Source organism: Arachis stenosperma, chromosome 1 (assembly GCF_014773155.1).
Source record: "Arachis stenosperma cultivar V10309 chromosome 1, arast.V10309.gnm1.PFL2, whole genome shotgun sequence".
NCBI lineage: Eukaryota > Viridiplantae > Streptophyta > Magnoliopsida > Fabales > Fabaceae > Arachis > Arachis stenosperma.
In genome coordinates, this window is record NC_080377.1 from 42,182,364 (window position 1) to 42,196,964 (window position 14,601).

Consider the following 14,601-nt stretch of genomic DNA (forward strand, 5'->3'; position numbering starts at 1 on the left):
ACCAGATGACTGAATGAAGCCGGTTCTCCCAATGCTGATGCCACTCCCGATAATACGTGGGAAACCACTGGTCCCCACCCCTGCCATCCTTCGCATGTAGCCAATCTATGTTCAGAGCTGGCTGAGGGAGATGCTGAACACTGCCAAACTGCGGTAGAACCCTGTCGACCTGATGCCACTCAATCACAGCAAAATATATCAGGCTAGTGATGGCCGTCCATAGCCTACGGTGCTCGTCAGCTAGTATCTCCGGATGAATAACAGCAACAACCTCGGCAGAAGAATAAGGCTCCCACACAAACTGTATCGATACAGTCAGGGTTTCGTCAGACCATGACACTTAACATAAACCAGTGCAACTAAGAGAAATAACTAAATGACTCACATCGTGGACACGCAATAGATCCAAGGAAAGACGTGCAGACAATAATCTTTGATCCCCGGCATCGTTCCTCGGCATATACGTAGCCCACCTGCAATTTTCATTGGAATGATGTCATAACATGGAAGAACACATGATGTTGAACAATTTATGAACCGAAAATAATAAACCGTACCTGGAAGCAAGAGGAAACCCGAATCCATCAAACCCATTAGGCCTCAAAGTGGGAAACCTCTAGAAAATCCAAGACTGTAGAAGTTGTAGGGGCCCGGCCAAGTTAACAACGTTTCTGTTTGTCCCACGACAAAGACATCTATACAACCATACCAGTGCAGCCGAACCCCAGCTATATCTGCCCAAGTCGTCTAACGATGCCAAATAAGACAACCAGTGAAGGTGGACCTGGTTTGCATTCTTGTCCGCAAACAGCTGAGAGGACAAGAGCATCAAAATATAAGCACGAGCGTATATACGCACGGTCTCATCACTAGCATCTACTGGGAGAACCCGAAACCTCTCATGGAACCATGTGTAGCACACTGTCATCTGCTTTACTTTACTCTGCGGAGGTAACTCCCCAAACAACTCGCGGAACCACACCCATGCTGGTCTACCGTACTCCATCAGATTCTCAAACTCAGTCAGGCACCCACTGACGGGCTCACCATCGATCAGCAAACCCAGCTGATATGCCACATCTTGCAAAGTAATAGTGCACTCACCAAAGGGCGTATGGAAGGTGTGGGTCTCAGGACGCCACCGCTCAATAAATGTGCTAAGGAGAGGCTCATCAACCCAGAACCACTGACTGTTAAGCCTAGCCAAATGATACAAGCTCGCGGTCTCTAGATAGGGTATAATCCGGTCGTGTAAGGGCATATTCTGTTGTTTCCTAACGCCGCTAATCACCCTAGTAGGCTGCAAAATGTGGGTAACAAAATCCCTCAACATATGATCATTACTAATAACATCAAACATAATTTATAAAAAATTATTAGAAGCCTCACATTGGTTTTGTTGATTCCCTAATTATAGCAATAACACTAATTATAACAGTAACAATGAAACTACTAATACGACACACTCATAATAACAATAAAAATTAAATGTAAAAAAATTATTTTACTAACAATAACCAAAATAATATCAATATTTATACAAATAATAATAATAATAATAATAATAATAATAATAATAATAATAACTAACCTCTGCGTCGATATATCCAGCCACGTGAGCGACGCCATTTAGTCGGTACAAGCGATCCTCATCCTCCATACTCCACCACCTAAACCTCTCAAACCTTCAAAGCTTTCCACAAATTCTCTCAAACCAACAACCCTCAAAATTTTATTTGTGACACAAATGATCCGTAAGGAGCTTCAGCGGATTATGTATTTATAACCCCTAACACGTAAACCGTAGTAACCTATAGAGATTTTCGTTTACTACACCCTCTTTATAAAGTAGCCACGGTTTATGCCTTGCTTTCTCTCTTTGTAATCCGTTGCAATTTGCCAGGGTTTACGCACAAAAACTACCTTTCATAATCCGTTGCTAGCAGTCACAGTTTATGTACAAATAAAAAACCGTGGTTGCTTCCCATAGATTACATAGAAATGTCAAAATGCATATGCACGTAACACATTTCTATTTTGTGTATTTGGATAAAATTTTCATCAAATTTATTTATTTGGATAAATTATCCTAATTCTAGTGATCTAAAAAAAATGGAATGAGAGACCACAGATGATATAATAAACTCTGCATAAAAAACATTATAATAAATTCAACTCTCAAATTCTTACCTTTAAGACACATTGAATTTTCCCTACTTCTACAACTCTCTATTAATAGTTTAATATTAGATTAGATTTGATTTAACGTTTCCTTAAATAAAAAAAAGGGGGAACAAGCACACAACCGATGCATAACGCATAGGTCCCGGACATAAATAAATACAGTAGCAAACAAAGAAAGACCTGTGTGTAGCCGCCAAAGAGAACGGTGAAGGACGGCCGGGTCATCCTACACCACCCGTCACAAAATCCACGTGTCAGCCTCCCAACAAACAAACCCTGGCCACGTCGCCCCCTCCCTCCTCTCACTTCTCTGATCCTCTCCTCTATTTTCTCTCTCCCGCCAAATTCTTCGCTTCCCCACCCGCTTCTTCTCCTCTCTTTCTTTCTTTCTTCTCCTCACTCTCCACCTCCACATTATTCATTCATCCATTTCTCTACATTCAAGCTCATACCTAAACTCCATCATCAATTAATTCATTGAGTAACCATCAGTTCAATTCAACAAAACGTATGCTGAAGAAGTCAAAATAAAGATGTCTCTGCCTTCAGAAGCAATGAGGGGAACTCCCCCGGGAATTCTCCTAATAAGAGCCCTAAGAGGAAAAGATTGGAACCTCCGAACATACCGTTATATGGTTCTGTTAATAACTTTCATGGCCTACGCATGCTACCATGCGACAAGAAAGCCCACGGGCATAGTCAAGAGCGTCCTCTGCCCAGACGCACACAAGCACGCCACCGAGGCCCAAGGCTGGAGCCCATTCAACGGCCCTGAAGGCCCGTCCCGGCTCGGCGAGATTGACGTTGCCTTCCTCGCTTGCTACTCCCTTGGCATGTACGTCGCCGGCCACCTCGGCGATACCCTAGACCTTCGTTTGTTTCTCACTACCGGCATGATGGGAAGTGGAATCTTCGTTGCTCTTTTCGGAATGGGATTCTTCTGGGACGTTCATGAATTTTGGTTCTACTTATCGATGCAGATGGTGGCAGGGTTGTTTCAAGCCACAGGTTGGCCTTCTGTGGTAGCAGTTATTGGAAACTGGTTTGGGAAGAGGAAGAGAGGGTTGATAATGGGGATTTGGAACGCGCACACATCGGTTGGGAACATTAGTGGTTCACTTCTTGCGGCCAGTGTTCTGGACCATGGTTGGGGCTGGTCTTTCATGGTCCCCGGTGCTCTGATTGTGTTTGGAGGGATTGTTGTGTACTTGTTTCTTGCTGCGTACCCGGAGGACGTTGGATTTGCGACGATTCACAGCGTTGGATCGGATGTCATGCCGGAATCTTTGGTTCCTGTAGACGATGAAGAGGCTCCTGAGGGGAAATGTGCTCAGAGGCAGGGTTCCATGTGTAGGAGGAGCATTGGGCTTGCTGAGGCTTGTATGATACCCGGTGTCATTCCATTTGCGCTCTGTCTTTTCTTTGCCAAGCTTGTCGCCTATACTTTCTTATATTGGTTGCCATTTTACTTGACTCAAACAGGTGATTATACTTGCATCTTATTATCTTTTCATTCATATATACATTTGTTTGTTTCCTCCATTTCCCTTGAAAGCTCACACACCCCTTAATTAAGGGTTCTATGTATGTTGTGGCTTATGTAAGACATATTTAAATCTATCTTCCATAAACCTACGAGAGTCAGGCTTAGGGATTAGGAAGAATATAATATATATATACACATCTACACACTAAGAGCTTTCCCCAACATTTCAAGTTGCAATTTTGGTCATGGGTTAGTATCGAGCAGGATGTGAATATCTTGCCTAAGTATGATTAGGAAGAACTAATTCATTAGATGTGTTGAACTAGTTTCTACCCTCTTATTGAACTTGTAGTGGTCCTGGAATTCCTCAACAAAGATCAGAATATAACAGTTGGATTGCATAGTTGACCCCTAAGTAAAACATGTTCTTTTTTGTTTTTCTTATAAGCTGCCCAAATTTTCATCTTTTTATCTTGCAGAAATTGGAGGGGAGTACCTCTCGGTAAAAGCTGCCGGGAACATTTCCACCATGTTCGATTTAGGAGGCATTTTTGGGGGTATTCTTGCTGGTTACCTGTCGGATAAACTCGATGCCCGTGCTATTACTGCAGCGAGCTTTATGTATGCAGCAATTCCTTCGATGCTTTTGTACCGATGTTATGGAAGTGTTTCGATGACAATCAACATTGCCCTTATGGCGTTAACTGGTTTACTTGTAAATGGTCCTTATGCACTTATCACCACTGCTGTCTCTGCGGACCTGGGGACACATAGTTCTCTTAGAGGAGATTCTCGAGCTCTTGCTACTGTCACTGCTATAATAGATGGTACGGGATCAGTTGGTGCAGCGCTTGGTCCCCTTCTTACTGGCTTCATTTCAACAAGGGGATGGAATGAAGTTTTCCTTATGCTAACCATTGGTGCTTTTATTGCTGGACTTCTTCTTACACGTTTGGTCATAGCTGAAATTGCAGAGAAGTCTGGCCAAAATTTATACAGGGAACAGCAAAATTCTGGAGGTAATATTAGTTTAAATATTTTAAATATCACCTTTTGGTTATCTCAAATGTGCATTCGGTGGAAGCATTTCCCAAGTACTATGTCTTACCTTATCACATACATCGCATCCCTAGTCCTTAGTTATTTTTACATAATTCTCAGTGTATGAATGTCTAGAAACTTTGGTACATTTTTTTTGGGGTATGTTAAAATGTTTAAATGTATTAAAACAAATGTAGTTAGAAAGTCATATTACCATGGGTTTATATTTTAAGAGTGTTGACTTAGCCTCCTTATATTCTTAACAATCATCATAATTTAAAATTCCACTCACAGTGACAAGCATTGGTATATACTATATATACAACAAAACATGGGAAGTGAAATTTAAAATTGGGAGGATATTTAGGTAAATGTTGGACAGCAGGAGTTAAATCCTGTATGCATGTATCATTGCTTCTGTTTTTGTTACTTCATCTCCTCTTACCAAAATATTAAAGGAGTTGCAACCTCTTGTTTGTTGCTATTGATGATTAAGCCAAATTCTGCTTGAATTTTGAACTTAGAATGTATCCACCTGAACCCTGCGGTTCTTCTTTTGCAGTTCAACCACTTCTACAGGAGCAAAGGTGACGGTAACAGTGACACTGTTGAGTGCCTCATGAATATTCAAATATACTTCTCCAACACTTGAGGCTGTATCTGTAATATGAGAGAAAGTTGCAAGGTTTTTGTTTTCGATAGATTTTAGTAGCCATTTTATATCTCTGTTTCTCTTATGATGTATATTCCCTAGTGATAAGCTAAGTTAACCAGCAAGTAGAAGACCAAATCCATGATTCTGCAGCTCTTCATTTTGTTCTATGGAGGGATTCCACAAGGAATCATGGCTCACACTATTCAAGAATGAAACTTGATTCCCATTCATCTTAAATTGACTTTCCTATGGGAATACTTGATTATATTATGTTTCTAAAGTTTCATATTATGAATATGGTTATGAATATTCTTTATAATAATTTTGGTAGTTTTCTCTCGTTTGGCTAGAGTATGGGGTAACATCTTCAACTTTAAGATAATAATATCGGGAGTAAACTGTTAAGTTGGCACACCAAAAATTTTGGCTCTAACGAAAATTAACGAAAATAAACCTAACATGAATGACAAATTAGTTCTTAAAAAAAATTGAAAAAATTGACAAAAACAATCCGACATTAATTACTATAAAAGAATGTTGAGATGACAATCAGAAAAGATTAGGGGTGAGAAGCGGGCTAATCCGTCCCACTTTGTTCAGCCAATTTGTTTTTTTTTTTTTTTTGGGGGGAAATTATTAAATATTAAAAATATATATAATTTTACAAATAATTTTTAAAGACAAAAAATTTATAATTTTTAAATTTATAGACACTAAAATATTTATAATTTTAAATATCTAATAAATATGATTATCAACTAAATTTTTTGAAACAAAATAATAAAAGTAATATTATTCAAAATATATAATTAAATATTATTCAAGTCTCTAATCAATTAAATATGGTTCAAATTATAACTTAAAATAAAATGAATAAACATTCAAAAAAACATTAAAGTCAAGTTTGCCGACAAGTCCGTCCCCCTTCCAAAATCAGTAAATTAGGCAGGTTTTTTGGGCGAGTTATGCTAGTTAGCCGGGTAAATTTGACCCATTTAACACTCCTACAAAAGATGACATGGCAAATTTAAATTATTTTAAAATTATTAAAATCCTATTTTTTTAAATTAGTAATATAATTACATTTTTTTTAGTTTCCTAACTCGTCAATTCTTTATAAAATTTTTAGTTAGTTACTTTTTTTTCTAATCCTCAGAAGATCATCAAAAAACGATACGATAAACCGTACAAAAAATTTGGGGATGTCTCTCTTTCAATAAAGAAGTTTTGGTTTAAGGAGTGAAAGGTAAAAACTAACATATATATCATGCAAATCATATAAATTATTTCAAGAACAAAATAAGTTATTTTCTTGTCTTATCTTATATGTGCAAAGCCACTTTTCTTATCAATGATAATGATGAGGAGTCTTTTTGGAGGGCTTTCAAGTATAGGACTAGTAAGCGATTTAGCCAAATGATGTCGGATATCAATAAGGGTATAGATACAACCCACGAATGGTTAATCCCTGTTTACCAAAAAGTGTTAGAAATGTACTGAAAAGCAGATGAAAAATGAAAAATTATAAAAAAAAAAAAAGTAAGGGAGAATTGAACGTCACTCTTAGGTGGTTCTGTTCATTGCGGAGAGAATAATAACGTAATTTAAGTGGTTTTAGATCTTATTTAATAGACATATATTTATGTGAAACTTTTCTTAGTTTGTGTTTTATGCTAAATAAAAGAAGCATTTGGGTTGTACACCAACCTACAAGAAAATTTTCAAGAAAATCCACACACTTAAAAGTGACATGTCCAAATGGGTGGACAAACGCTCTCAAAACACTCATGTGAGATAGATATAGTATAAATATTAAATTATTAATTAATTAAAATGTTATATAAATGTAGCCCACGAATTTGTTTGTTTCTGCATTTGCTTTATGATTTCCTTATAAACTTAGTCTCTAATTCATGAAATTTTAGGAATTGTTATTATTTTTAGGTTAGATTGGCACTTTTAGAGTTGCTGGCCTTAAGTGTATAAATGTGACATTGTTAAACAATTAACCGGTGCTAATGAGTAATGAAATTTTAGGGATTGAGGATTGTTCCGTGAGATTGTGGATTTAGGGAAGTGTTGTTAATGTGCACTTTGGAATTCACTGTGTTGATTAGTTTCGAGCTTCAAACATGAAGGGGTTGCATTCTTATGTGTATGTTTTATTTCTTGGTTAGTTTCAAGCTTCAAACATGAAGGAGTTGCATTCTTATGTGCATGTTTTATTTGTTGAATGTATCTGCATGACCCATAATTGTTAACATCAGTTCTTGTTTCTTTAATTGTCATTTATAGTTTGCAAGTTTGTATCTTTTGTCGTGTTTATTCTTAAATTTCTGTTAGATTATGTAATGGCATTGCAATAAGCATTAGAATTAAGTTTTATCTTCCCCCGTCAATGCTTGATAAACAATTCTTCCATTTTTGGAATTTTCACTAATCTCTATGCTCTGAAGACTTCCAATACACTTAAAAAATTTACTTGTGTTTTTGACCTCCCTCAAAACATAATCAGGTGGCTGTCCTGTGCAATATATTCAGAAAATCTAAAACCTTATTCAAAGCAGGGAAACAAAGGAAGCTAACTGATTTAAATACTAGAATAAAATAAAATTGTTTAGGTTTTATTATGGCTTGTTCTTTATTTAAAGAAATTGGCATGCCTGGTTATAGTTGGGAGACAGTAACTATATAAGATGTTACTACTTACTAGCATCCCAATTGCTATTGGAATAGAAAAATTGAATATAGTAGATAAGTAAAGAGAATCAAAGAGGAAAAATATCTATAAAAAAATATCAAATAAGAAGAGGTATAAAGTGTTAGAGAAGAAGCTACGCGTTATATATAACCCCAGTTGGTTGTTTTTGCTCGTGTAGAGTAATTCTTATCCTCCATCTTTTATTATTCTTTCTCTTACATTAATTTTGTTGTAATCATTATTATTGTTATATGATTTTGAAGCCCGTATTAAATTGAATTAAATTAAATCTATATACTATATGTATATGTCGTGCCACCATTTACAATTATGATGATTTAGCCTACTTGTACATATTTAGGCACTAAAACATACTATTCAAGTAGAATTGTTTAACATGAAATCAAGTAGAATAGTATATAGGCTTTTATATAATTAATATAATCATTATACAATAGAAAAAGTTAAAAAAAAATTAGCAGAAGTTTAGACTCAACATGCCAAGGCTCAAGCACAAAAATGGAGTTACCACCAATTAATAAGGACTTATAAAAAAAAATAGAATTTATAAAAAAAATATTTTTTAGTTTTATTAAGTTTGGAGCCACTTCTATTAAATCTATATCTAGAAGAGCATCTATAAATTAAAGTTTTGTTTTTGATTTGCGGAAACAGATTTATAATCTCAATGAAGAATTTTTTTAGCATATTACTCAATAGACAGATGAGCATATTAGTAAGTTGTTAGACACACGTTTGACTCTTTTGGAAAAGACTCAAAAAGTTAAAGAAGTTAAATCGAATAATTGAAAAGGCCAAAGAGAAAAAGCTGAAACAAAAGAGATGGAATGAAACATATATTAGTTATTACAAGATGGTTAGAATGTCAAGTAGTTCCAGTGCTGTTCCACTACCACCCGTGCCGCTGCCACCCTCAATCTTTTCGGATGAGGATTATGATGATGATGAGGATGAAGATGACACTGAGGACTATAGCTGATAGTTTTAGTATGATTAAACAATACACTGAGGATTATAATTGATATGTCAATACACTTTGTTTATGTTTTGAATTGACTTGCATAGTTTGATAATACGATGAATTTGTTTATTTTTTGAAATATTATAAATGTTTAAATACAAGTTGGATAAAAATTGGATGAAAATTTGTTTTAATTAAATTCATATTTTTTTTTGTATGAAGTCAGGTTTATTTTGTAAAGGAAAAGTCTAAAAAAGTTTCTGTTTTACCTTACTGACAGATTTATAAACAAAAAATTCATTTGTATTTAGAATTATAAATGTTTTTTCAAGCTCTAATAATCGACAGAAAATCTATCGAAAAATTTGACACAAGTTATTGACAAAAAATTTATCAAAAAATTTGACTTTTTAACCAAACAAAGGGATGTTAGTAATGGTGAAAAAGAGAAAAATTCGTCGGTAATTACCGATGAAAAAATTTGTCAGTAAATAATTTTTTACGAAATTTTTATTGATGAATAAAATTATCGGTAACAAAAAATTTGTCTATAATAAAGATTAAATCTATCTATAAATTCATTTGTAATAAGCAATTTTTTAGTAGTATTAGTTTCGAAAGTATGTTGAACATTGCTGGCACATGGTCATCACCTTACACTCAAAATATCTTATTTTAAAATTCTTCGGTAAACAACGCTGATAGAAATTTGTGTCTGACATTTCGAATCTATTTAAAACCAAATCTACCAATATTTATTAACATGAGATTCTTTAGTACATTTAGAACTTCTAAACAGCAAGTATGCAACATCGTAGAAGAGCTTACTCAAATTTACCTCCCTTCTCGCCATTTTTTATTATCCCATTTGGGTTAACAACCACAAAGAAAAATTCTATTGGCTATGTCTATGAATATAGGAGAAGGGAATATAGTGTACAGATTAATTGTGATGAGTTATGGTGCTTGTAACTTTTTATATAGGTAAAATATTTTGGATGTAACTATTTAAGATGGAGAATATCGGATTTATTTTGGCCACATCTCAAGACAACTGTCTTCAAATTTCAGAGTCTAAACACCCAAAATATGTGCAAGCTTCTGAAAAAAGCTTGATCTAAGGTACACCTACGATCTTTGGTTAAGGAATGGTGGCATATCATAGATGCACAACATTTGAGTTACAACTTTAATTTTCATTTTGGCAATGTATTCGAGATATGACATGGGTATTTAAATTGGTAAATACTCTGCACATTACACGTATTCATAAATTAAAAACTATAGCAAACTTTTACAACTTTGCCAGTTATTCCTCAGTCGACATGTATCCTTCAAAATAATCACAAATAAAATCTATATAAAATTTGGAATAGATTATTAAACTAATACTAAAAAATTTATACCGCTGACAAAAATAACAGTTAAAGATATGAATGACAAATAAACATTTGAATTATTAAAAAATATGACAAAAATAAGTAATAAATAATATTTTTTTATAAATAACAAATTTTTTATATTTAGTAAATGATTTATATATTAGATTCGAATTTTTATAGCGATATTTGAATAATTATTTAAAAAGTACATGAAAATCGAAGCAAAATTCAATTAATATATTTTTATTTTTTTTAAAATTTGATCATTTACAAATTTTTTTAAAAATTCACCAGACAAAATTAACAAATATAAAACGTAAAAAAATTTATTTTTTAAATAAAATTTATAAAAAATTATATCAAAATATAATTTTTAAAATATTTTAAAAATATATATTTAATATTTAATTATTTTTTTATATTTTTAAATCTTTTAAAAATTTATTTATTGTTGTTGAAATTAATTTTTATTAGCAAAATGAACTTTTCATCAGTAGTAGTTTATATAGTTTACTCTTAGTGGCATGGAATTGGAAGGATGGTGTGACACGTGGCAACGTGTGGAGGCTTGTGATGCGTCACCCTTCCCCTCACCTCTTTTGATCGCAAAGCTCCGATACCTTCGGGTCATTTTATAACTCCACTTCCTCACCCCTTTCTTCGATTTCTTCTTCAACCTTCCCTCTCTCGCTTCTCCTTTGGTACAATTCCTCCGGCGACGATCTCTTTCTTCGGTCATTTTCCTCGCCGGCGAACACTTCTTTCCTCCGTTTTCCGCCGAGCTTGTTCAGATTTGAATAATATTTTCAAACCTCAAACGCAGCCATGAATCCTGAATAGTAAGTGCTAATTAACCTCGCTCCCCCCCCTTTCTCCTTCAATTTTCCATGGAATTGCTTCGTGCGTGTTTCTGACTCCACCTTAGTTTAGATCTGATGTCGTCTCATGTGGTGGTAGTGAATTTTTGTCCTTTGTGAAGTGCTGATTCAATTTTTGTATTTTTTTTATTCAATATATTCTCTGATGAAATTTCGCTTATGGCGTTGAAGTTGATCACTGATTTAGATCTGTTTTTGTCGACGATAGATCCGTTTGTGAGTGTTTAGTTATTTGTTTGGCTACTTTAGAAATGTTTGTTTCTCTGATCTGTCTTCAGGAATGTTTATTTATTGTGTCTAATTTTTGTGAATGATGTTGTTTGTTTTTGAAAATTGATTTACTATTTGAAATTGGAATAAGATGCGGGAAAGGTATTAATTTGTCTTTTAGCTTAAAATATGCGAGTTCTTTAGACTAATCTGTGTGATTGTTGTGAATTATGAATTTCTCATAATTGATAAGCTTGAAGGAAACACAGAGCATTTAGTACTATCAAACAGGTTATAGCGAGGATGAACCTAATTACATTTTTTTTTGGCTCAATGATGGTTGTTAGTTATATTTTACACAGATGTCTGCTAATGAGATCTTTTTGTTTCCCTGTTAAACCGATATTAAGTGGGTGGTAGTTGAACTTCTATATATATACGTAGATCTATAAGTGATGGTTGAGCAAGACGTGGCCCTTCCTAAAATAATCTAATTTAGAGGGCTTTTTTTAATCTATTGATGAGGCTTAGATCGATAATTTCTTGTGCAATATGTGCTCAACTAGGCTATAGAGAAATTTTAAAAGGACATGGGCTTGTTTTGTGCAAGCCTATCAGGTTTCATGTGGATTGGTGGTAGACAAACATTGCATAAATCGGAGTCAAATTTTTAGCAGAATATGTTGTGGTTGCATGCATTTATCCTACTATTATTATTGATGTCCTATGTAAGTGGCACTTGGGCAACCGACGTTCTACCTTTCCAGAAAGTATTGCTGTGTTGCGTGCTATTCTGCTGTTCCACATGCTAATATTGTGTTGCTGTTTCCCTGCATATTAACATAGCTAAAGGAATGACTGTTTCTTAATATTTTCTTCCCTTTAACCATAACTATGTTTCTGTAGCGACTATTTGTTCAAGCTTTTGCTGATTGGAGATTCCGGTGTGGGCAAGTCATGTCTCCTACTGAGGTTTGCTGTAAGTTTTGAGAGTCTGTCCTTTTTGTTCTTCCTTCAGCTATTATGTGTTTCATGGTCACTTTTTCCCATCAGGAAAGAATGAAGTTGAAAATTCCTGATATTTTCTCTCCATATATATTATGTTGGCCAATGTTCAACGAATTGTTAGAAAAGGCAAGGTTTATACAAAACAAGAAGTTTTGCCTTGAGGCTAACATCTTTGTATGGACTGCATTATATTTTGATAAGTTACATGTTTAATTCTAATATTATATTTTGCTGTCAAACAGGATGACTCATATCTTGACAGCTATATCAGTACCATCGGAGTTGACTTTGTAAGCATTCATGCCCATCCCTTAACCTCATTTCATGTTCTTTCAACACATTTATGAATAACTGACTAATTATTTACCATGCTCTCTTCTGCAGAAAATTCGCACTGTGGAACAAGATGGAAAAACTATTAAACTTCAAATTGTAAGCTCATGCTAATATTAATGTTATTTGGATATTGAACTTTGCTCAGTCATTTTTTAACGAACAATTGATTCATTTCAATGTGCTTTTCTCCCTGTAAATTGCCTCTTTTGAAATTTTCTCATTTAGTTGTTATTCTTATTCATCAATATAAATGTGTGTATAAAGAGGTCAATGTAAGATTATGTCCTATGTACTAAAGAAAGTCTCTTTTAATGTCCAATATAATTATTATTCTATGGGTCATTTTCTAAGAGGTTCATTGTTGTATACAGTCACCAATTGTGTCATTGGTTAATCCTTGAGGGATTCATGGTACCAATAGAAAGCAGGAAATTGAGTCCCCCACAACCCTTCCCATAATTATTCTGGGATTGGTGCTGTTCTTGTTTCTGTAAGGTTGTAATTGTTTACAGATTTTCTGCCTTCCTTAATAATGTATAGTGGGACACTGCTGGTCAAGAACGTTTCCGTACTATCACTAGCAGCTACTATCGTGGGGCCCATGGCATTATAGTGAGTATTTATGAATCGGTCCTTCCCCTGTAGTTCCCTCTATGATTATTTTTTATTTTGGGAGACATTGGTGTGATCCGTGACTTTTTTGCAGGTTGTTTATGATGTCACTGACCAAGATAGCTTCAACAATGTTAAGCAGTGGCTGAATGAAATTGACCGTTATGCAAGTGAGAATGTTAACAAGCTTCTTGTGGGAAACAAGTGCGATCTAACAGCTAATAAAGTTGTGTCCTATGAGACGGCAAAGGTTACTCAAATTGTACCTTTTGTTTTGCCATCCTCATCATATGATCCCATTTGCATCTGCTGAATCCATTCTTCTGTAATAATAATGGTAGAGTTTGGCTTTATGTTTCTATCTTTAGGCATTTGCGGACGAAATCAGGATTCCTTTCATGGAAACTAGTGCAAAAAATGCAACCAATGTGGAACAAGCTTTCATGGCAATGGCAGCTGAAATTAAAAATAGGTGCTATACTTGTGGAAATGTCTACATTTGTCTTATTTTCTAGCAGGCAGAAGTTTTAGTAGGGATATATTTCCATTTTTTCTCCCTGCTTGCTCCGTTGCACATTCATATCCTGGCGAGTCTTGAACAAAGACTTGTTGAAGATGTTTGAGTTTGTGGAGTTAAGGAACTACATTTAGTTAATTGATATCATTCAACAGGTTCCAGATCTAACCTCCATGGCTGACCTCTTTTCTTGTCCTTTGATCTTTTTTTTTCCCCTACAGAATGGCAAGCCAGCCAATGAACAATGCGAGGCCTCCAACAGTTCAAATCCGAGGACAGCCAGTAAACCAGAAGTCCGGTTGCTGCTCGTCTTAGGGGAGCGGGTGAAACATCTGTGGTCTTAGACGTTTATGTGTCTCCATGGCATGTAATCTAGTTCTTCACATAATGCTATAATGTCAACATTGTTCATGATTTGCTTCTTACATTGTTCAGCTCGTTGTTAAAACTTCCATTCTTTTTCAATGTATTTGATTTAAAGAACATTTGTACAAAATTAGGAATATCGGTGAATAGCAGTATTTGCCTTGTTCTTTGTCCAATTCTCATTTTACATTATGCATACACCTTCACGTATATTGATTGCTACTGTTTCTTTGGAACGTAAAT

General features: G+C 34.8%; 2 protein-coding genes across 2 annotated transcripts; both read left to right on the plus strand.

Moving 5' to 3' along the window:
* Positions 1 to 2,367: 2,367 nt before the first annotated feature.
* LOC130941869 (putative glycerol-3-phosphate transporter 4) lies at positions 2,368 to 5,643 on the plus strand. The gene is made up of 3 exons (XM_057870498.1): positions 2,368 to 3,666; positions 4,150 to 4,689; positions 5,274 to 5,643. The coding sequence occupies exons 1-3, from the start codon at positions 2,718 to 2,720 to the stop codon at positions 5,300 to 5,302; spliced, it is 1,518 nt and encodes a 505-aa protein (XP_057726481.1). The 5' UTR covers positions 2,368 to 2,717; the 3' UTR covers positions 5,303 to 5,643.
* Positions 5,644 to 11,033: 5,390 nt separating this feature from the next.
* On the plus strand, positions 11,034 to 14,534 carry LOC130968646 (ras-related protein RABD2c). The gene is made up of 8 exons (XM_057894039.1): positions 11,034 to 11,270; positions 12,426 to 12,498; positions 12,770 to 12,817; positions 12,912 to 12,959; positions 13,404 to 13,475; positions 13,570 to 13,725; positions 13,844 to 13,947; positions 14,214 to 14,534. Exons 1-8 carry the CDS (start codon positions 11,257 to 11,259, stop codon positions 14,305 to 14,307), a joined length of 609 nt encoding a protein of 202 aa, XP_057750022.1. The 5' UTR covers positions 11,034 to 11,256; the 3' UTR covers positions 14,308 to 14,534.
* Positions 14,535 to 14,601: the final 67 nt, after the last annotated feature.

Bases quoted from the DNA above. Each gene is read 5' to 3' on its own strand.
- LOC130941869 (XM_057870498.1), top strand. From the start codon at position 2,718: ATGTCTCTGCCTTCAGAAGCAATGAGGGGAACTCCCCCGGGAATTCTC. The intron at 3,667-4,149 runs GTGATTATACTT...TTTATCTTGCAG, and splicing joins ATTTTACTTGACTCAAACAG to AAATTGGAGGGGAGTACCTC. The intron at 4,690-5,273 runs GTAATATTAGTT...CTTCTTTTGCAG, and splicing joins GGAACAGCAAAATTCTGGAG to TTCAACCACTTCTACAGGAG.
- LOC130968646 (XM_057894039.1), top strand. The intron at 12,818-12,911 runs GTAAGCATTCAT...TCTCTTCTGCAG, and splicing joins GTACCATCGGAGTTGACTTT to AAAATTCGCACTGTGGAACA. The intron at 13,948-14,213 runs GTGCTATACTTG...TTTCCCCTACAG, and splicing joins GCAGCTGAAATTAAAAATAG to AATGGCAAGCCAGCCAATGA.